The 23,976-nt window shown below is 38.8% G+C and overlaps 1 protein-coding gene across 5 annotated transcripts in view; it reads right to left on the minus strand.

Moving 5' to 3' along the window:
- Positions 1-23,976, minus strand: part of rb1cc1 (RB1-inducible coiled-coil 1) — a 172,384-nt gene that overhangs the window by 3,101 nt on the left and 145,307 nt on the right. For 3 of the 5 annotated variants that reach the window (XM_067979928.1, XM_067979930.1, XM_067979939.1), the window contains 4 exons: positions 19,992-20,039; positions 15,572-15,630; positions 10,777-10,904; positions 1,024-1,094 (listed from right to left, as the gene is read on the minus strand). In XM_067979928.1, the coding sequence (XP_067836029.1) occupies positions 1,024-1,094; positions 10,777-10,904; positions 15,572-15,630; positions 19,992-20,039 (306 nt within the window). The remainder of the gene's footprint in view (positions 1-1,023; positions 1,095-10,776; positions 10,905-15,571; positions 15,631-19,991; positions 20,040-23,976) is intronic. The other 2 variants (XM_067979947.1, XM_067979953.1) reach the window with 2 other exon arrangements.

The raw sequence follows: 23,976 nt of genomic DNA on the forward strand, positions 1-23,976 counted from the left end.
AATGCATGGATGGGGGCTTTTGCAGCATATGTTAAGGTAGAGGCAGAAGCAGGTGGTGTTACAGAGGTGGAATTAGACAATAGCTGGGGATGGGGATGGAATTGGTGACAACGATGTGATGTTTCTGGCAGGGGATGATGGGTTCGTTCTTCCCAACGTTTAACTGGAGGAAATTGTAGCGCATCCAAGACTTGATGTCAGACAAGCAGTCTCACAACACAGAAGCAGTGGCGGGGTCATGTGCGGAGATGGAGAATTAGTGTAAGGAATCTTACAACACCTGGTGTTGTAAGATTCCTTACATTTCTCCACCCCAGTCCATCACCGGCATCTCCATATCATGGAGAATTAGGGCTGGGTGTCGTCAGCATACAGGTGAAAGTTGACTAGAGCCAGTAATGCACATATCTCTAATTGAATAATATATAAGCAGATAATTAAAGATAACTAATTCTCTCAAGGACTTTGTAGGGCATATGTAAAGCCTCTACCCACATTTCCCAATCTTTCTGCTGTTCCTCAGACAGCATAAATATCTGCTGTGACTGGTGTAAAGTGAATGGGGTTGAGGTGCAGATTGGCCATGATCTAACTGAATGGCCAATCTGGATTAGGAGTAGGTCATTCAGATTCGAGGATCTGAATGACCTACTCCTAATTCCCATGAAACTTTCTACGTCTTGCAACTCTGCTTTTAGTCGGCAACATAGTGCTAGTGTAGCGTCCCTTTCTGAAGTTCAGAATTGCATAAAAAAATAAGTTTCATAAATGACTCAATTAATATTTTTAATTAATTGGATGTTATTACTGGCGTGCTAAACTTATATTGAAATGTTATAAGTACTGGACTGACATAATGCACCTGGCAGCAAGTGGGTGTTAAGTTTTACAAAACTCTGAATACCTGCCCCAAAATACCCAATAGCAAAATAGGGAGTTCTTTGAATGTTTGCTGCGTTTGTCCTGCTGTTCATTTCCAGTGGTAGACCACATCTGTACAGTAAAAAAAGTGAAAATTCTTACCTTTTTAGCCTGACAATATTCTTTTTCCATCACTTTTCCAAGTACCCAAGGTCTCCTAGAAGAACCTGGAACTAACAGTAAACAAGTCATTTTTCAATGACTAAATCAGTACCACTAAAATCAATTTCAGAACTTGTCTTTCCTTAGAAAATATCTTTGGCAACATGTACCTCTTAGCTTGGAGGGTGAAAAGTCTACTCCAAGCTTCACTGTGACCATTATCAACATCCCTCGGTGATCAGTCAGCAGAAACTACTAGTTCAAACGTTGCCCATTCTTTTCTCCCTGCTTAAAACTTGGGCTGCTCAATTCCACAAGATTCTTTACCTCAAAGACAGGTTCACCTGATATGTAGATTTAAACTCTGAGAAATCTATGACTTCAGGTTTGGCCTTCAATCAGGACGATAATACTTCTCCTAAATTTAAATTACCTACCATAGGCATAGCTTTTCTTATTCTTTGAAAGACGTTTGATGTTCATATACAATAGGTTACTGTTATTCTAGAGATGGAAAGTCACCTAAGGGTCCCATCTCTCTAACAAAATATATGCATAGTGCTGCCATTTTGTCAGGTGGTATTCTCTCACTCTGTTGTACAGAAGGCCTCATTCTGCGTGAAGGCGGCAATACCCAAAGAAAAAAAAACAATTCAAAAGTAGCTCGAAACAAAATGTTACAAACAGAATTGAGTTAATTCGCATTTTCAAGTATAGCCTTTTATGGGGCAGCCAAAAACAAATGTATGCAAAATCATGAAATATACAGTTAATAAACAAAGCAACATCCATATAATCATTCCATCAGTAAATTGAAAAATCTGTTCTTGTATACTCTCATGTATTGTATAGAGCTGTAACATTAAGCTGGAGTACCATATTCTATGCTACCACTTGTTCAAAACACAATTTTATACAAGTAATTGTCAGCAATGTCAGTTATCATGCTGCAACACTATTGAAAAGTACATGTGGCATCAAATATCTCAAGAGCAAAATTAGATTGTACAAATGTTATCTGAATCCCATGATAAGGTTTCTGCCTGCTAATTCACTAAAAATCTTATTTTATCACTAAATTTTACATGTTTTTTTGGCTTGGCCGTTTTCAGATATTTTCAAAACTGAAGTGCAATTGAAAGCAAGGTTCATTGTAGGCTGGTCTGGTGCTTTGTGACGCAAATACTGCAGACATCAAAAAAATTCTACATAGTCACATTATACAGCTGTATATATTACACACAATTACATTACACATTTAGAACACAACCTTATCACTTAATGTAATTTGATTCAAGATGCGTTTTGTTTTTTCTACTAAAATGAGTAAAACTTGTTAACTTACTTTTACAACAAGAAAAACATTGTTACATTGAAGTGAATTATGTTTGCTTCCAACAGAAATATTCCCACAAAGTAGTGATAAATCAGCATTAATAATTGGAATAAAACACTTCTCCAAGACTGACAAAAAGATAGACCTTCAAATTATGTTGACAAGGTAGTGATTAACTCTGGATTACTTCTCAAGTTACTGTCTTAGCAGCTGAAGCCCCTACCTTTTGACAAGAACATTTATTGTAGCATTTTAGGTTATATTTTAGGTAAGCCTTTAAGATACACTGCTACACCCACTCTTCACTTCTCATTTTACCTCTGTATTCCCCAAGTACAGGGGGTTTATCTGCTTAAAAAAACAAACACATTTCATACAATTTTTGTAAACTATCACAGCAGCATCTTGACTGAACACAAATTATTTCTAAAGTCCGCAAGACTACATGACATTGTTTAAAGAGTTGAAAGACCTATAAAAAGGTGTAAAATAGCAATGAAATCCAGAACGCTTTAAGTTACTCATTTTAAATGTATTCTGTAAACAGAGTTTATTGCATCAGAAATATTAAACTATTGTAGATGCACCATTTATGTAAGGTCCATTACATATTGCAAATTCAATATATAAAATAGGAGCTGCCTAGAATTGAACTATTATAGATTCTGCTCCATTTCTCAATAACCCTCTGCATCAAAAGATTTCTCTTAACCAGTCCCTTCATTCTTCTGGTGATTATCTTAATTTTGTGCCTTCTAATTACCAACTCATTTCCCAGTGGAACTAATTTTTCTCCCTAGTTTCCTGTTAGACACCCTTCACAATTTTGGACTTAGGACAGCGCAGCAATGCAGGCAAAGTTTTCGGCAATTGAGAGAGTTTCCAAGGGTGGTAGTTGAAAGCCTGGGAAAAGAGGAATTGGAGAACTTGAGTCTAGAGTAAGGATTTTGGCAGCAGTGGGAACAAAGGCAGGACAGGGGCAGGCAATGTCGCAGCTGTGGGAATAAGTGGTCTTGCTAATGGATGGTGGTGGCGGTGGGGGGGGGTGGGGTTGAAGTTCAACTGTGGATCAAACAGATCATCAAGGCTACAGGCCAGGAAGATGAGGCTGAATTTGGTAGCACGGGTGCATAGTTTCTGCCAGAGACCTAAAATTATGGCACCATATGGAAGCTAACCCCGTGCCTACAGATAATGTCACTGAGTAGCAGCATGTAGATGAGGAAGAGGAAGAAGCCAAGGATGAATTTCTTGGTAAACTCCAGAGGTAACCGTGCAGGGAGTGGAGGAGAAGGCATAACAGATGTACTGTTCATGTTGGCAATCATCACAAAGGCAGTCTTCCAATGAGGTGAGTTATGGAAGCTAGATGATGGAGGATGGCATGGCTGTCCAAGAAAAGATTGAGGAGGACAAGGAAGGAAAGCATGATATGGTCGCAGTCACAAAGGATATCATTGGAGACTTGCACCATGGCAATCTCTATATTGTGAAGGCGGCAGAAGCCAGACTTAGGGAATTTCAATAGGGAGTCAGGAGGTGATAACACATTCCAGGGCCTTAGTCAGGAATGAGAGGTTAGAGATGGAATGAAATCTGGAGTGGATAGACAGGTAAAGTGTGGGGTTTTTGATAAGGAAGTATTAACAGTGGTTTTGAAAGGGAGAGACAATACTTCAACAAAGGGAGCCCTAATAATGTTGGAAAGCACTGAGGTTAGGAAAGGTAAGTGAGTGGTCAGGAGTGGGGTGGGGAGAAGTTCAAGGGGGCATGAGGTTTTTTTTGTTGTCATAAGAGATAAGCTTGGAGATGGTGGAATGGGGAGATGGGAGAGAAGCTGTATAGTGACAAGGTCAGGGTTAGGATAAGTTAGGGGCTAGGTTTGATTGGGGCAGGAATTGGTAGCTGACGCAGTTAGTCATAAACTTTCAGGTGAAGTTCACTACCTTCTCATATTTAATGTTAGAGATGAGGGTGGGAGGGAAGTGGTTTGAGGAGGATTTGGCATAGAAAAATGAATATGGATTGAACCTACCTTCCAGGATGATCCTGGAGTACCAAGAGGACATGGCCATGGTAAGGGAGGCATAGTAATGCTAAACATGGTCATGCCAGATTTGGTGGTCAAAAACCTGACCAGTCATGCACCAGGTGTGCTCAAGTCTGTAGCCCTCAGAATTTAGAGTGTGCACAGGTGGGAGCTGTACCAGGAAAATGACAGCAGTGGGAGATGGTGAGTGAATTGGCAGAAGACAGCAGTAAGGCAGCTGTTTAGCAGGTCAACAGCAGCAGAGGTTGCGATGAGTGGAAAGTCAGAAAAAAGTAAATCAGGCATTATTTATTGGTGAGGGAGCCAAGGTGAGGTGGGGAGAGGCAGTGTGCTTTTCAGGGGTGGAGGCCAAGAGTATTGGGGATGGGGGGGTAAGACAGAGATTTGGATGGTATGGAAGACAAGGAAAGTCAAAGCTGGCCATGTCAGTGATTTAAATCTCAGAAGTGGCAAGGTCGAAGGTGCAAACACTGTTGTGGGTGGGGAAGTTAATGTGAAGAGTGAGGTTATGGAGGACAGTAGGGTAGAAGAGTCAGGAAAGGAGCATGGGGAAATAAAGCGAAGGCTGAAGTCACCGAGGGTGAGTAGTTGCTCAAAGCAAAGACTGAAACCAGTAACTCTACAGAGTAGGTCACAGCCAGAATAGCCTCAAGCATGCACAGAACTCTGCTCTAGCCTGGTAAATTTTGAATGTTTTGAGAGTGAAAGTGGAAACATCCACTCAAACATGATTTTTAAAAAACTCTGCTCATGTCTATAAAGTGCTCAGAAAGTCAACAGATTCTTTAAATTCAGTTTGACACCAGAGTGAATTTATACTTAAACAGTGATGAAATAGGCTCCCTGAAGGGGTTTCATGTCAGTATGAGTCAGATTGATTTGACACTGCTTTAGACAAATTAGTTTGCAGTGATGCAAAGTATAACTACTCCATTTTATTGAGATGTTATTGTACACAAAGGCAAGACCAACTTCTTACAACCAACTTTCTTCTATTAACATTTTTGGACCGCAGCATACAAATAAAAGTATAGCACTGAATAAATGCTAGTGCTAATAACTTTTAAAGCACAAGTGTTCAATCGCCATCAATGATCTAAGATGCCGATAGGATGTTTCCCCTAGCTGGAGAGTCTAGAACTAGGGGACATAGTCTCAGGATAAGGCGTCACACATTTAGGACTGAGATGAGGAGGAATTTCTTCATTCAGACGGTCGTGAATATTCAGAATTCTCTACCAGAGAGTGCTGTAGATGCTCAATCGTTGAGTATATTCAAGGCAGAGATAGATAGATTTTTAGACTCTAAGGGAATCAGGAGAGATGGGGATTGGGCGGGAAAGCGGAGTTGAGGTTGAAGATCAGCCATGATATTATTGAATGGCGGAGAAGGCTCGAGGGGCCATATAGCCTACTCTTGCTCCCATTTCTTACGTTTTTGTAAACAATAGTTATTTGCAAGTTTTCTTTTGCCTTACATAAAAATTGAATTTAGAAAAGAATTCACGTTTAAATGTTAGAAAACTCTGTGCCGATACAAAAGGGTTGCAATCTCCAAAGAGTTCCCCAGTGGAAGGCTGGTTTGCGACTGATTGAGCTATTAGTTCAGATTATATTTGTTACTCAAATTTTGGAAGTGATGAACAGGGGATTCTTTATTTTCTGTGTTATCTACTACAACTAATCTAATTTCACAAAAGCTGAAAGGGGTTTCACCATATCCATCTTTAGTCCTGTGCACACTAAGGATTTAAAACTTATTAACCTAGAATTTACTGCAGAGAAAGTACACAGAAAGAGATCAAAACCAGGTAATAAATTAGTAGGGCATGTAACTGATTTTTAAAAAAAAGTTTAAAGCACTTATGTGCCGTCCAAATAGCAATGGTTTCTTCTGGCAGAAGATCTGAATTGATAGGATGATTCCAACTACCATAATTAGTGATTTCAAAGAGAGGCATCATATTTTGAAACATTTTGGGAATCTCTAATTTCAAAACATCACTCTTCAGTTAGGATATTTGCTCTTCGCTGTACTAGGAGTAATGACAGGTGATTGTTATTTCTGTTTGCTGGTCAGATGCAACACTTCAGGTACATGAGATAAGAACATAAGAAATAGGAGCAGGAGCAGGCCATATAGCCCCTAGAGTTTGCTCTGCCATTCAGAATCTGCCCTGTCAAGCCCCCTCAGAATCTTGTATGTTTCAATGGGATCACCTCTCATTCTTCTAAACTCGAGAATATAGGCCCATTCTACTCAATCTCTCCTCATAGGACAATCCTCTCATCCCAGGAATCAATTTAGTGAAACTTCGTTGCACCGCCTCTAAGGCAAGTATATCCTTCCTTAGATTAGTAGACTAAAACTGTACACTGTACTCCAGGTGAGGTCTCACCAAAGCCTTGTACAACTGTAGTAAGACTTCCTTACTCTTGTACTCCAACCCCCTTGCAACAAAGGCCAACATGTCATTTTGCCTTCCTTATTGCTTGCTGTACTTGCATGCTAACTTTTTCTTGTACACCCAAATCTCTCTGAACACCAACATTTAATAGTTTTTCACCATTTAAAAAATATTCTGTGTCTCTATTCTTCCTACCAAGGTAACTCCCTAGGTAAGTTGTTGCTTCTCAATGAATGTGCTCTTCAGAAACATGCCATCCATATACTTAAAAATTACCATTTAAAAAAAGTCAGAATGCCAGGTGTGCAGTAACTCTTAGCACTATAGTTTGTAAAGTTATTTTGATCTAAGCTGCAGTAGTTACCCTAAAGGAAACCGGCCTAACTTCAACTTTGTCAGATAAGTGATTTGTCATGTTGACATCCTATGACAAATCCTGTGATTTTTAGCAATTCGCTGATTACAGCATGATTCTCTGTCCATCTCCCCTCCTCCAAGTAGCACATTTTTCTAAAAAAAATTCCCCAAAAGATGTTAAAATTCTGGGTTGCGGTTCCCATTTCTTTTGAGGCAGCTCTAGTTATCCATTTGTGCATGCCAGATTTCAGTGTTTCTCTCAATCTGCTTCTGTGATCAAGAAGCATAGTTTGGCCAATGAATTGTTATTGTGCCAGGTTTTAACCTTCCCTTTCACAATTATGTAAACTGAACTATCAAACTATTACTCTTGGAATACCATTAAAAAAAATTAAAAATATAATTGAAACTGCACAAATTGAACTAATAGTTAAATGTCACTTAGAGTAGCAAACTTTTCATATGCATTCAGATGCATGGTTTTCTTTTCCTCAAACTTCACCTTATTGTGGCACTGCAACAAAAAAATCCTCACAGATGGACATGCAATAGAGTTATGCTCATTTCCAGGACCGTTTTGTGGGAATTTCCCCTGAAACTGCCCCACTATTTTGGCACAATTGATAGGAACTATGGAGTGTCCTAAAGATTGCTCGCACAGGATTCTAGATCAGATTGAAGCTGATTGATGCGCAATGTTTGGAATTCATTAACCCAGTGAGCTGAAACCAGAGAAGCCAAAAGAACATTTTTCCACGACAAACATTTGAATTCACAATTGTGAATATCTTGAAAGAAGGACACATCAATTTATTAAGAATAAAACTGAGACCCAAATTAAAAGGTGGGGAACCCACCTCGGTCGGTACTCACAATCCTGTATTGGCCGATAAAAATGGAAGACTGCTGCAATTCCTGGTTGTGGCTGCACCAATTTGTGTGGGGCCTTATCAGCGATTGGGTTGAAATGGCGGAGATGCAGTAACGCCTCATCCAGCTCATCTTAATTCACGCTGTTAGAGTGGTGATCTGGCGGAAGCCTTCGGCACAACGCAAGATCTCTGGCTATTTCCATTTGGCAATGCTGGTGTGCTTGAGTTCTTGCCAGAGCTGATGCCACCAAACGTCTTTACTGACTGCCCAGGTGCTGTAGCAGCAGACATATACAGAGGCAGAGAGTGGGCACATTGTCTGCTGAGGTTGTGGGGGTGGGGGGGCGGGAAGAGGGGAAGGGGAGAAAGGGTAGAGCAGAAATTGGCAATGGAACCCAGCTCCACCTGCTTTCCACCCCATTTAACTTCTGCACTAAAGTCTTCTGTTCCTACTCTCCATCAAGGAGGCGTATCTGGTGGAGTTCCTGGAATACTCCAGGAATTCCTGGGATACTCCAGGAATTCCTCCACTCATATACTTTTAAGGCCTCAAGTTACTGTCCAGTCCAAAAGCACTGTTTGCATATTTAACAAGGATTGAATAATCTCCTGTTCAACATCTTTCAACACCCTAAGGTAAATGTCACCAGAGCCTGTTGACTTACCCACCTTGAGTTCTGAATTTTTTCAGAATCAATTCCTTTACTACATTCTCACTTCTACCATCATTTATAAAATCAATGTCAGTTTGTTATCTAAAATCTCCACCATACCTTGATCCTCTACAATTAGACTACCTCCTTCATCCCAGAGTGGTCTTACCCTTTCTTAACTATTTCTTTACTTTTTAAGAGTTTGTAAAGCCCTTACTATTTCCTTTTATATTATATGCTAGCCTTTTTTTCCCATCTCTTCTAGCCATTTCCATCTCTCTACTACACTTATTTCCTCCTGATCATCTTTAGTATTGTATAGTTAATTTCATCAGAAGCTTTCCTTTTAAGTTTGTTTAATTTTAATCTCCATTTAGCCACAGAATTCCAACTTTGATGCACCCACTTTTCACCTTATAGAAAGGAACTTATTTTGTGCTCTATGCATCTCCTACTTGAAGACTTCCTACTGATGATCTGTCAAACAGTTTGCTAATTTCTCCGGGCTGTTAATTTGAGCTGTATTTCTTCTAATCCCACTGCTTTTTCCAGTCCAGTACCCTTATCTTTGACTCATATTTTTATGTTCTTATATTGAACACAACTATGTTGTGGTTGCTATTTTTCCTACTCTCATCAGTTATTTGGCCCATATCATTTCTAGAACTAAGTCAAGCAACGTTTCTTTCCTTGTTGGACTAGATGCATATTGATCTAGAAAGCAATGTTGGATGTATTCTAAAAAGCCTATCCACCCCCCTCTCTTTGACCACATGCATTACTTTTAGCCCAGTCTATCTTAGGATAGTTAAAATCGTCCAATACGATTGGCCTGTTGTTCTTGTATATCCGTCTGAACTGTCTTCAGATCTCCCCCTCTATCGCATCGCCACTGTTTGGCTTGTAATACACACCAAGGATCATACCATTTCCATTCCCATTTCTTCACTCTATCCATATGGATTCTGTCTTAAGGCAACCCCGTTCGCTTTCCTTAAATAGAACAGAATAGATAGAATCTTCAATAACACTGCCATCCCATCCTCTTTTTTGCCTCCCCCCCCACCTCTTCTGAAACTTTTATAAACAGGAACATGAAGCTCTCAGTTTAGTCCATTCCTAAAATAATTCTCCATTATAGCTACATCATATCTCTACAGCTTTGTCTTGAATGCTTTGTGCATTCACATAGGTACCACTCCAATTTTTTGCAATGTTGACTCTTGTTTTTCCTGGTTTTCTCATTTAATTTCTCAATATCCCCTGCCTCTTCTAAAACAGCGTTTTAATCTCTAACTCAAAGCCTCTTTCTTTCTCTTTCCCTTGATATTTTCTGCCTCTATCTCAACAGCTTTATTAATTAAGCTCTCCCTACCACCGCCATGTTAGTTGAAATCATCCCCCACTGCTTTACTAGCCCTCCAAACGTTGCCTGAACCAAAGCAGCACCAACATGTCCCTTCAGTTATGATTTCTCAATTCGCTGAAACTTCCTCCCTTGGTACCTTTGTCGTTCACTAAAATAAAAAGCAGGTAACTTTTTTTTTTAAAATCCGTGTGAGGTGGTTGAAATTAAACAATCCAGTAATGGATTGTTGGGGCTTCAGCTGCAAGAAAAATAGATCACTTAACTGCCCTCACCTTCTGCTCATGACTTATTCAAATAAGCTACTGAGTGTTAGGGAAAGTTCCCAGTACTCATCCACTCAATCAATGTCTGTTGAATGCATAATTAGGAAATGCTGGCAAACTTGTTATAAATGAAAGACTTCAATGTCTAAGTCACATAGAACCTTACAATATGGGTACCAACCTCACTTTAGTTAGACATTATCTGTTCTGCTTACTATTCATATTCAAGGAATCTACAATATGAACACAAATTAATACGACTGTTGCTGGCTGGTGACATGAAAACTGAAGTGCACTTAAAAAGCAAATCCTCTATGCACATTTACAGAAGTAAGGATGACCACATAACCTCTGCACAATGCCAAAACCTTAAAAGGGCACATTGTTTTCTCCCCCATGTGTATGACTGAAATAAATTCATTTCTTCAAAAATGTGCTTGCTCACCTGGTTTAAGATCCAATGCTCCCAATGACTCAGAATGCAGGAAGTAAAGGGTTGGACCAACAGTAAATAGAACGTAGTTATCATGACGTTCATCCAAGATAATAAGCACTAAATCCCCAACTTGGAAACTAAGAGAAAGTAATACAATTTTAATTGTAAATTTGAATATTACTAAACACTTATTCAAATTCTACATTGGTTATTTATCAGTAAACCCATTAAAAAGATTCCTTGCAACGCAAAAGAGATACAGGAGTTCAAAGCTGAATTTAAGTTCTATATATTGGTTTTGCTCTCAATGATACTATAAGTAAGGACTTTTTGACAGTGAAACATTAAATCACATACACTGCAGTTCCTTGACATTATGAATTTCATTGGACCAAACTGCATTAGTACGATTTTCAGTTTTTAATTACATTATTCTAAACTAAAGTGCACAACTCCACAACTGGGAGATAAGCAGCAACTGATTCATTGCAGGAAAGCAGATAAATCGTATAATGATGTTGTAGAGAATGGTATACTATTGAAGCAGACGACCAAGTCAATAACACTTGCTCATGAAAGACTGACCATGAAGAAGGCCACTGGTTTATGTTTTCATAGAAAAATTATAGACATATGAAATTGGGTAAAAACTGCAAAATCCCATGTAAAAAAAATGGAATTTGATTTATTCCATCACAGTAATCAGTTGCTCTGGTCCTTAACTGCTCAACCAGCACTACTCTATTAGAATAGCTTTATTAATCCTGCTCCCCCTTTCTAGGTTCAAACAGAGACTTTCCCCACCCCGCACTAGATTAAATCCTCCACACCCTTCTCGCCTTTAACATGTCACTTGCTTCTTATAACTTGAGACATTTGCAATAAATGGTCAATCAAATTATTATCCAAAAGTTCTTGCCGGTTTTCTACTAACCTAAAACAAACTTATGTGCGCACTGACGCAGTGCTGCTGTCCAGTCTGACATCAGACCCAAGGTTTTCATCTATATGAATACTGTGCACTTTTCAGTTCTACACATTCATTTTCTTAGTTTTGTAATTATATCGTAACCACTAAAGCGCAAAGATAGCTTCAAAAGATCACTAAACCATGACTTCCTTCAGAAAATGAGCGACAAGTTCTTGTGACCATTCAATTTAACACAACATTACATTTTAATGGATATCCTTTATGGCAGAGATGTCTTGATATTTAACCCCTCTTCTATGGCCAGCTCATTATTTTATGTTCAGTGCAAACTTTTATGGCTTAGCACCAAATGCATATCATAGTTGGATTTGAAGGTCACACAAAAACAAAAGATAACCCTCCAATATATTTGTTATTTCAGCCTTTCGACAAAACTTTGAAAATATTGAGTAGGCAATTTAAAACAAAACCTCAAAACTAAAAGTTTAAAAGATTACAATTAAAATAAATTTCAGTTTCATTAAGGACCAATTATGTTTATCTGGGTTAATACAATGAAATTCTGGGGGAATCTTCTCTCAGGCATAACCAATTTTATGCAATTGGTCATGAATCCCATATATTCTACTGGGGCTAAACCTTGATGGATCACTTATTTAAATAACCCTACGAACCAGATGCCCCGCTATGGATAAACCTCTGTGGCACAGAAGCTGGTACTACAGACAAGTGCTTGATGAAAACCTTGGGTCTGATGTCAGACTGGACAGCAGCACTGCGTCAGTGCGCACAAGTTTATTTTAGGTTAGTAGAAAATCGGCAAGAACTTTTGGATAATAATTTGATTGACCATTTACTGCAAATGTCTCAAGTTATAAGAAGCAAGTGGCATGTTTTGGGAATTAGAGCATGTTTTGGTGAGAGTGGTAGGATTTTTTTCCCTGGGGATAGACTAAGTTTTCCAAGATGGTCTTGTCAATGATTGAAACCTCGAAGATTTCTATACTGTGGGAAGAGGATGATCACATTGCTATGCTTCAAAAATTCTTAAAGGGTCAAATGTCTTTTTTTTTCTCCAGATAAAGAATGGGTACTGCATTATTGCACTGTATCAGTGATCAAAATGTTATTGGACCTGATTTTTTTTTAAAAATATGACCTAACAAAGGATAAGAAAATGAAAAGAGGACTTGGATCAGGAATAATAAACAAAATTTTGATCATTTCAATATTAGTCATAAGCACATCCAAGTCAGCCACCGAAGTTTACTTTACCTCTGAATCAATGTCAGTGAAATCAAGCCCAGTATTTGCAACAATCCTATATACAATAATCTTCTGCTACAGGCTGCCCAATATTCACTTTAAACTTTATCAGTTCTAATGAAGGGTTACATCTGAAAAGTTAACTTGTCTGTTCTCTTCACAGATGCTTTCCAATCAGATATGGAGTCAGGCAGGGCTGTCCTCTCTCTGTCTTGTTCGTATGTTGTATCGAGCAGTTTGCCTCGTCCATCAGGAAGGTCGCAGGTATCGGCGGGGGGGGGGGGGGGGGGGGTGGGGGGGTGGGAGGTGATGATCCCAGGCAGTGGAGGCTCTCAGGTTAAGGCTTCCCTGTACATGGAAGACAGCACTATCTTTTGCTCTGATCAGTGGTCGGTACACAGACTGACTGGCATCTGCGACCAGTTTGGTGGCCTCGGTGACTAGGGTGAACCGAAGAAACAGTGAAGTCATGTTCTTTGGCAGGTGGGAGACCTGATCCTTCTTCCCCTTCACCGTCCGGTCCGACTACCTGAAGATGCTGGGGATCTGGTTCGGGGGGCCCCAGGCCTGCATCAAGAACTGGGAGGAGCAGGTCGCCAAGGCCAAACAGAAGCTTAGTATGTGGGTGGGGGGGCGCTCCCTCTCCATAACCGGCAGGAACCTGGTGATAAGGTGTGAGGTACTCGCAGTGTTGCTCCATGTGGCCAGGGTCTGGCCCATTCCCCGCTGTCACAGTCAACCGAGCTATCTTCTACTTTGTCTGGAGGTCCAAGGTAGAACGTGTCAGCAGGGACACTATGTACAAGCCCCCAGACAGATTGGGGGGGGCGGGGGGGGGGGGGGAAAGGAGGACGTCCCCAATGCAGTTCTGATCCTGGTGGCCACCTTTGCATGTGGCTGTCTCAGGATGTGCATAGAGCCACAGTACTTCCAACATGTGTGGAATCACAGAACCAACACGAGCTGCCCTCGAGGCTACGGCGGGGATGAGACCGTCGTCCACCTCTTGATCGACTGCCTCTTCGTGCAGAAGGTGTGGAAAGAGGTGCATTGGTATCGGTCCTGGTTCATCCCCAACAGCTCGGTTAGACAGGACGCTATGCGCTACGGACTGTCCCCCGGGACGCACACCGAGACAGATATCAACTGCTGCTGGAAGACCATCAACTCGGCGAAGGAGGTCCTTTGGTCCGCCCGAAACCTGCTGGTCTTCCAACTGAAGGAGCTGTCTACGACAGAATGTTGCCGGCTGGCTCACTCCAAGGTCCAGGAGTACATGCGGTGGGACACACCGAAGCGAGGCGCGGCCTACGCAAAGGCTCTATGGGGAAAGGCCACTACACTTTGTATTGTACAGAATGTATTAGAAGATATGTACTGTGTTTTGAATTGTAATAATGAGAGCATAGTGTGTATAATCTGTATTGTATTGGTTCGAACTATATTGCTTGAAATTGTGGCTTTTTACATTGAACTGTGTGTATCTTTAAATTTTATGAAATGAAGTATATTTTCAAATGTAGAAAGTCTGTTCTCTTCAGAGATGCTTTAAATCTGATCTCGTTTCAACTTTAAATAAAATGCATTTCTGAAGAAACTCGTTCATTTAAAAAAAAGTATTAGTGGCATTTTGTGACTTAATTTTTCCTAACTTTTTTACACCACACAGAGCAAATATGCTTGTAGTTTGTTCCCATATCATGTTAAAGTGAACCACTCCATCCAGGGGCTGAAGTGAGAACTGATAAAGCTAGTTTGTTTCAAATGGTATACAAATTCAAATGACAAGATGGTGCTGGAACTCAAATCACTTAACCACCTGGTGGGGAGGCAGCCATTCCATTCTCCATGGTTGATGCATGAAAGTATCACTATATCTAATACATTACACAGGTAATCAAAAATAAAATTTTCATAGCTATTTTAATGGTTGTTAATAATTTGTAAAATTCTGTCTTGGGGGAGGGGGATGGGGGTGGTGGTGGAGAACGAGACGGACTTTGTAATAATACCATAATACTCGAAACAGCAGTACCTCCTGCAACATTGTCATGGCAGCAACATGCAGAGGGCTGTGTGGGATCAAGATCTAGCACAGAGACGAATAAGGGAGATGAATATTTTAAACTTTTTTTGCAATATTGGTCATACCCTATCTGCTTGTACTGCATCTCATCAAAATCATGCATACTTAATGTTTTAGTTGGAAAGTAAAAAAGGTCTCATTTTAGAAGGGGGGGGGGGTGGGTGGGAGGGGAAAGAAAGCAAAAGGTGTACTGGGGGCTCAACAACCAGTGCGTCCAAATACGGAGGGGAAGAAAATTCAATTGTCCAAAGTTCCTGCTATAGTTCGCTATCCAGCAACCTATGCCAAGGAGTCAATATCTTCAGGGGTTGAGGGGGGAGGGGGGGAAACTGACATAAAAAAGATGTTTTCATAATCCAATCTTAAAATTATCCTATGGAATTCCAGTACCAGGTGTGCAAATCAGTTTCTCCTTATGTAGTCAGATCCACAAAATGTAAAAGAGTGTACAACATACAAACACAAAATATATCAATGAATATATGAGTAACATTGCACTTTAACAAAAGGAAAAAACTTACTCTCGAATAGCTATTTTGTCAGAATGCCTGGAAGATACAGAGGACATGCTCTGAGACATCTGAAAAATCAAAATGTCAAACAATTACCCCAAGAAAATTTCTCAAATTTTAGAAAAGTACATTGCAGCCAATACACAGTAGTAGAACATAAGTTTTATCATCACAAAGCACAAGTATAGTAGATGCTTCTCTAGGTTTAAAATTAATGCTATGGCATCATCAGATTGCATGGTTGATAGCTGAAAGAAGTCAGTAAATATACAGTTTATAAAAATAAATCACTTTTAAAAAATTAAATTACAATTGAGTGGACTACATTCTGACGATGGCATGTAGAAAACCTGAAGAAACTCCCTGCATGAACTGAGTTCAAGAGCATGTTGAAATGTTCACCAGAACATCAAACAACCACGTGCTAAAAATACTGTCCTGTTTCTACTGGAACAATGTTAATTTTTAATTAACTATTAATTAACCACGGGTTTCTGTCAATGCTTCAATCACCTTCCATCTCCCCGGAATATCTCAAAATGCTTCTCAGCCAGTGTATTATTTTGAAGGACAGTCACCTTCGCAAACAGCAAGGTCCCAAAAAAAACAATTAGATAATTGATTAGTTAATCTGCTTTTAGTGATCTTATGAGGGTTAAATGTTGGGCAGGACACCAGGAGAATTCCCTGCTCTTCTTAAAATAGTGCTATGGGATCTTTTACATCCACTTGAAATGGCAAATGGCACCTTGGCTTAACAGCTCACCCAAAAGATAGCACCTCTGACAATGCAGTACTCCCCCTGTACTGCAATGAAGTATTAGCCTAGATTTTGTGTTCAAATCCCAGAGTGGGGCATGAACTCCCAACCTCCTTACTCAGAAGCAAGAGTGCAACTAGTGAATCAAGCTGATAGTAAAATAATAAATTCAATTTTCTAAAACATATAACCAGCTGGATTATATGTTACTATGTACATTTTTCAAAAATACTTGTCCAAATCTAAAATCCCCCACATTAAAACATACACATCTGTTTAACATGCTGAATTTTAAACTCAAAATTCCTTTGTCCCTTTCTTTCACTGATGTAGCTCAGGGTTCTCTCATCTCTGCAGTTATCTGTCTTTTACCAGATTTGCCTATGGGGTCTCTCTCTCACTCCTTGGAGTTGCTGGCATGTTAGTGAAATAGGATGAGGAAATCTGGTGCAACTGGAAACGAAAGAGAAAGAGAGGGGGGGAAAAAAGAAAGTAGATCTTCCAGAGTTTCTGGAGGAGAGAGTGTCTCTTTCTTTCACAGGGGCCCTCTCAACATTTATCGCTCAAGGTCTCTCTTATAATTAATTATCTTGATCAGGAGCATGTGGCATCACCAGGGTTTGAGCGAGTAACATCAAGAACAAACCTTTCTTGTGCTTAATTTTGCAATTTTACAGTCATTTATTTATATTTTGGCTAGAAACAATCCATTGATACATATTACATACTTGTTGCACTAAGATTAATGGATAAATATATTTAGACAAATGCTACTGAATGGATTGAGGTAGCCTCAGAACCAGTAGTTTCAAAGTACAAAACATGGAAATAAAGCATGACAGAGATAACTATACAAATTCTTTCATAAAAAGTGCAATATTTGGTGTTCTAGTGTATTTTGATGGTGTAGTAGGGTACAGGTTTTCAATTAGGCAGAACTATTAGAGAAGGCATTGAGTGGAGCCCAGGTCCAAGGAAGGTAAAGAAACCTGAAAATATGAATTCTCCCAGCGATTTCTTGTGTGTATTTCCTATTGATCAGCTTAATAAGAGCATTGGCAGATTTCCTGTTCTGCCTCTTGGTTATAAAACAGTAGGTAGCAAAAGGAGACATAACATTTAAGTGGGAGGTGAGACAGTACTTTGAGTATTGTGTTAGAATTTAACATCTAAAATCTGGAATTGAACAAATTTTAAGCATTTTCTGTGTTCACTACGGTTTTACATTCTGTAGTACAGAATCTTGAAATGTGAATATTGCTCTTAATACTACCAATGAAAAGTGTTTATAAATATCATTCAGCAAAAATGAACTATGAAATAGAAAAATCCAGCACTATTTTTGTGATACAAACTATTGGATTTTTTTTTCCTGCCAGTACAATTTTGTTTTTAAATTGTGGGCCTTAAGACAGTGCTGGGAACTGTCAAGAGTTCAAAATTTATTCACAACTTTTTGCCATCTTAATTTGTAGTAGGAGAAAATTACAAAATTTCATTAGAATGCAGAAAACTAGAGTTCACATGTATAAACATTCTGCTGACTGCCCATACTGGTAAACAAAAAACAGCTCTTGGGAAAAATGCCTGAGGAATCTTGTCCATAAACTAATTTCAAATCAGAGATATAAGTGATATCTTCACACACTATTTATGACATGTAAACCCAGGGCTATGATCAATCTTTGCCATCATGCGCTGTAAGAGTTACATGTGTGGGTTTCACATCATTGTAACTAATACTCCAATATGTAAGGATTCCAATTTAAATCAAAATCCATCTTAAAAAAAGACAGAAAATACTAATTCTGCTAGCTACAGACAAAGGTCTTTTCAAACAATATTACATGCTCCTTTCAGGAATTTTCAGTATGTATGAACATTTTCATCAGTGACTTAATGAGTGACATAATTTGTAAAATGGTTCAATAAAACACAGTTTTTTGGTTACAAAACAAGAATTAATATCAGCTTTATAACATGATGGACGAAACAGTCATTAAGACTCAACTCCATGCATTTTTGAACCATATTGTTAGTAATGATTTTTGGTTCAGGGGTAGAGCAATAAGCTTTGATTTTCCTTAAAAAAAAGTGTAAAGGCCCACTTTTGACCAAAAATCAACTATTGATATAGGAAATAAGAAAACTGGAACCCCTAATTACAAATATTTTTTTTAAAAATCAGACCAAATAAACCTTACAAGGGAGATATAAACATTATGTAGTGAAACATGCCAGACACTACAAACATGCAGCACTATATAATGTCAATGTCAAAAAAGAACCATTTGGAACTTAAAATGTGAATCTCAGAAAATCCTTCAAAGCTCTTTTTTGAAAAGTTTTTCTCACATCCAGTAATTAAGTATGCTCATCAAAAATATGAAAAAGCACAAAGAAAATAAGTTTTTACACAAGCAAAATAGCTCCTGAAGACTGTTGTTCATGCCACACTTCTATTTTGACACCAGCACCATATGAAAAGTGTTCTTAATGAGAGAGACCTTTGTGTTACTAGTTAATAATTATAAATTTTTTCCATTTCCAATTATTTTCATAGTAACATTCCTCTCATAGAACGTTCAAAATAGTACTAAGGGATAGGGGCTTTTCAGTCAAAGGCTAGATATTATAGCTACAGTTAACCAGTAATCACACCTATGCTATTTTTAGCTCAGAAAAAGTAAGCACAGGATGGCTACCAAAATTAATGATGCTGCATTGAATTTTAGAAAGTTATGGCCTTTGGGTTACTTAGCAACTCTTAAATTGGCTTATTTCCTTTGTGACTTAAAATGACAGCATGCAGAAACAACTAATTCATAATTGCTACACAATAATAACTTGTGACTGGCATTAAAAGAATTGCTTCAGTGGCCAGAGATACTTTGAGAAATCTTTAGGTATTAGTACTCCAAACATATCAAGATTATTTATTTTAATGTACAATGAATATATTGTTCCAGTACATAAATATGCACTCGCTTAGAACATGCATAGTGTTCACTAGCGTCATATTGACTGCATTAACTTATTTCATTAAATAGCCCAAGCTGGAAAGTTATTTGCCAGCTTACGTACTCCCTTTCTGGACATTTCAGAAACGAACAGAACAATTTTGAGTAATTACATGCCTGTGGTTTGGAGCAAGATGATTCTGAAAACAGGAGGATGAAATGACAGAACCACCCAAAAACATGTTTAAAAAATGCATACTCCCCTCTCCTCCTCAAAACTAAAAACAGGCATGTGTTAAAAACAAAATCGCAATTTAAAACTCTCAGGATAAAAGTTCTCTGCAAGCGTTTGTTGAAACATGTGGCACTCGTTCAAAAACTAAAACCTAGCGTTTAAGACAACATACGGGAATATCATTACAAACAGAAAATAATTTGTATTTTCTATTTTAGAATTGCTAGTGGAATTTTCAATAGAACCTAGTATTTTATGAGGAGAAACAATTTAAAAGGTGGGAAGCACTTGCAAATTGGCAGGTAATGACATTACATTTCTCACCACTTCATCCACCCTTTCCCAGTTTTCTAATAGAGCAGTAGAATTAAAATAGCTCATTGTGGGGTTTATTCTGAAACTACTGTTCTGGCAGCAATGAGTTGGACCAAATAAAAATGTTTATTTACTTTGTGGCCCAAACAGAATACATACCAATCTTTGATTTAAACGTTTATTCTCCTCTTCTTTCATTTGTAATGTCTACAAGCAAGCAAAATAAATTCAATTTTTAAACTGGTAGCACATTTAACACAAAACTTAGAATTGTTATTTAACTGGTTGCCAAGATAAAAGTACTTGAGTGAAAAAGTAAAATGCCACCATCAGGTACCAGCAAAAAGTTTAGATAAGATATATTCATCAAATGACATTTGATATCAACATAGTTTTTTCAATTCCTTCCCCTCAATATATGTGCACAAGGCAACAGCATCAGTTAAAACATCATGAAACTTATGACTTTTTTTTATAGCGTTGAGTCACTCATATCGGAATGCGCCTTAAATCAGAGATCAGATTATTTACAAATAGATCAAATGTTAGAACCTCGGAATGATGTGTTTCCATACTTAATCCAGATGCATAGTCTCATGGTGGGCGCTTTTCTTTATTTCAAAGGAAGATGCTAGCTCAACATTGGTCAACTGGAGCTTGTGAAAAATGTGATGCAACCTCAGGTCGTTGAGCAAGAAAATGGTTGAAGAGAATTTTTTTTGAAAAAAAGGTACAGGAAAGGAAAATACATTTGGACTTGGATGTACAGGCCACAATTTTAAAATCTGCAGATGACACAAAACTTGGAAGGGTAGTAAACAGTGAGGAGGATAATGATAGACTTCAAGAGGATATAGACAGGCTGGCGGCATGGGCGGACATAGGGCAGATGAAATTTAACGCAGAAAAATGCGAAAATTAACACAGAAGAGGCAATATAAACTAGAGGGCACAACTCTAAAAGGGATACAGGAACAGAAAGATCTGGGGGTATATGTGCACAAATCGTTGAAGGTGGCACGGCAGGTTGAGAAAGCGGTTATGTACTCTATGCTTCATAAATAGAAGCATAGAGTACAAAAATATGGAAGTCATGATGAACCTTTATAAAACACTGGTTTAGCCACAACTAGAGTATTATGCCCAGTTCTGGGCACCGCACTTCAGGAAAGATGTGAAAGCCTTAGAAAGGGTGCAGGAGAGATTTACTAGACTGATTCCAGGGATGAGGGGCTTTAGTTATGTGGAAAGACTGGAGAAGCTGGGGTTGTTCTCCTTGGAACAGAGATGGTTGCGAGGAGATGTGATAGAGGTATTCAAAATCATGAAGGGTCTCGACAGAATAGAGAGAAACTGTTCCCATTGGCGGAAGGCTCAAGAATCAGAGGACGCAGATTTAAGATGATTGGCAAAAGAACCAAAGGTGACATGAGGAAAAACTTTTTTTTACACAGCGAGCGGTTTGTATCTGGAATCCACTGCCCGAGGGGGTGGTGGAGGCAGATTCAATCATGGCCTTCAAAAGAGAGCTGGATAAGTAATTGAAAGGAAAAAAAATTGCAGGGCTATGGGGATAGGGCAGGGGAGTGGGACTAGCTGGATTGCTCTTGCATAGAGTCGGTGCAGACTCGATAAGCTGAATGGCCTCCTTCCCTGCTGTAACCGTTCTATGATTTAAAGAATAAATTGATTTATAAATGTGACATTAAAAATGTGGAAAAAATTAACAGTAACCACAAAAAAAAGGCATGCAACATATTCAGAAAGTTCTCACTTGCAGGAGCAGTATAAACATGATAAATGCTCATGGGAGAAATCAAATGAAAGACTCCCCTATTGGAGCAGTTTATGTAAAGCAAGAGAAGGCAATGACATTCTTCCAGCTAAGAGAAGAGCTTAAGTTAAGAGCCTCAACACTTCTTTACCACTGAATTTCTCATATCTAATGCATGTCGAGGGTACCAAATGAATAAAATGTAAAACAAAGAAAAAGATAAACACAAATGCCAGAAAGAATAGACCCTTTTATATTGGGCCTTTCATGCCCTGCCAAGACCCCAAAGCGCTTTACAGCCAACAAATTATTCTTGAAGTGTAGTCACTGTTATATAGGCAAACTTGCATACAAGGTCCCACAAACTGCAGGATGAATGACTAGTGAATCTACTTTTTGTTGGCACTGATGGAAGCATAAATGATGGTTAGGAGAAATCTCCCAACATAAGGGACAACTGCTCATTTTCAACAACAGCTGCATTTTGTTCATAACTCCTTTTGGTAACTCTCATGAAAGGCAGGAAACATGTTGCTATGCATACATCAGTGCCTCATTTGCTACTGCTCAAGTCAATTGCAATTAGATCTCCTGCCCTTTTTCACAAACTTGATATAGTTCTATTGACATACCCAGCTGCAAATATGAATGCATTAAAAATATTCTGATAAGGTCCACTTGAATAGGCAAGTATAGCTTTTATTGTAATGGAGAACAACACAGAACAAGCAAAAAAGGAATTATTTGAGTCACCACAAAGAAGGGAGGTAGTTGGGGGAAGAACTTAGCAAAGCCAGATAAGAATGTATGGAGATTTAAAAACTGAGTGGAAAGGTTAGAGGAGTTGGTTGTTTCGGATAACTCAATAGACAATATGGAACATTGCAAACAGATGGCATGGTACAGGGCAGCAGCGAATGGATTGCCACCTACAATCTTTCATGTGATGCATTCCTCAAATGAGCCATACTATTGTATTGAACAGACAAATGAAGGTCAGGTGCTTTCCATAGAACAAAGGATCTTGTGGGCCATGCCTCCATGTGGTCAATTATATTTGCACTCCACTACTGTGCAGCTTCCCAATTATCTACAAGGATTTCAATTATGGTAAAATGTGTAAACCTGCCCACATTTAAACAAACAAGTCATTAAGAACTTCAAAAGTTCCAAAATGGGCAATAATCCCATTGAAAATTTGCAACTTTCACTTCCAAAATGATTGTACGAGCATATTTTTTGTGGGGAGTCGTTGGAAATTAAATTTCCTTTTATCCGTTCAATAAGACAACGTAGCGTACAAAGCAAGATGGCATTGATAGCCTCCCAAAACTGTACTCTTGGGAAAATATTTTATAGGAGGATCCAGACAATGAAGATTATGCACAAGGACAGCATGACCCTGTGCTCATTAATCCTCCAAGTGTGCTCCATCACAGGTAAACCATCTGGAAGAAGCGCTTCACCACAGGGAGTAGTCAATCTGCATGGATGCATTTATAAGATTGTTGAGCAGCAGCATTGGGAAAGACCTGAGAATAATGCTCAGAGTAAGGCTTGCAGCTCTTCAGATGGAGAAGCAGTGAAGTAAGAAACCAGCACTGGAACATTACACTGAAGCAGAACTGGCACAGAAGACTATTTACTTTAAAGCATGATAACACGCCATGCCATGTCAGAAAGAATACAAGCATCATGGGAGAGAGCTTTGTACACAGAAATTAACATTTCAAAGAATGAGGTAACCTACATGTACACTAAACAATCCACTATTATTCCCCATGTGCTCAACTTCTATATACAATTAGGAAATATAACAAAGTAACATGAAAAAAGATTGTTGGTTTTGGAGGACCTACATCTTTAGATTTGTTTAGAGGACAGCAAAACTGAAGCTCAACCAGAGCTACAAAGTCAAGGCTCAGTGATCCAAGTAGCTGCTTTGTAATGAACTTTAAGTGCCTTCTCCATCTTGGCCAGATGTAGCAGCTTCATGAATAGAATGAGCTTGATTGCCTGGTGTGCCTAACACTGATGGGGAGCATCACAAGGAGACATATTTTGCTAACCACTGCTTTGTAACAAGTTCCACTAAACTTTTATTTCCAAAGAAAACCAACAACATTAAGGGGATGAAGGTTCTCTATCCTACCTACATAAGATATTTTCCTGCATACATCAACCATGTGATACTTTTCTTTCAATGGAAGAGACAGGAGGTGTTTGATAAAACTTTAGCACAATACTTTCCTAAAACAGGTGAAAAACTTTAAGCAAAAGAAGGGACTAGGTAGAGAACTTTCCAATCCATATATGAAAGAAAAGTAGTGATGTACCACTAATAGTGCAGCTCACTATTTTTTTCTACAG

This window comes from Heptranchias perlo, chromosome 3 (genome assembly GCF_035084215.1).
Source record: "Heptranchias perlo isolate sHepPer1 chromosome 3, sHepPer1.hap1, whole genome shotgun sequence".
NCBI lineage: Eukaryota > Metazoa > Chordata > Chondrichthyes > Hexanchiformes > Hexanchidae > Heptranchias > Heptranchias perlo.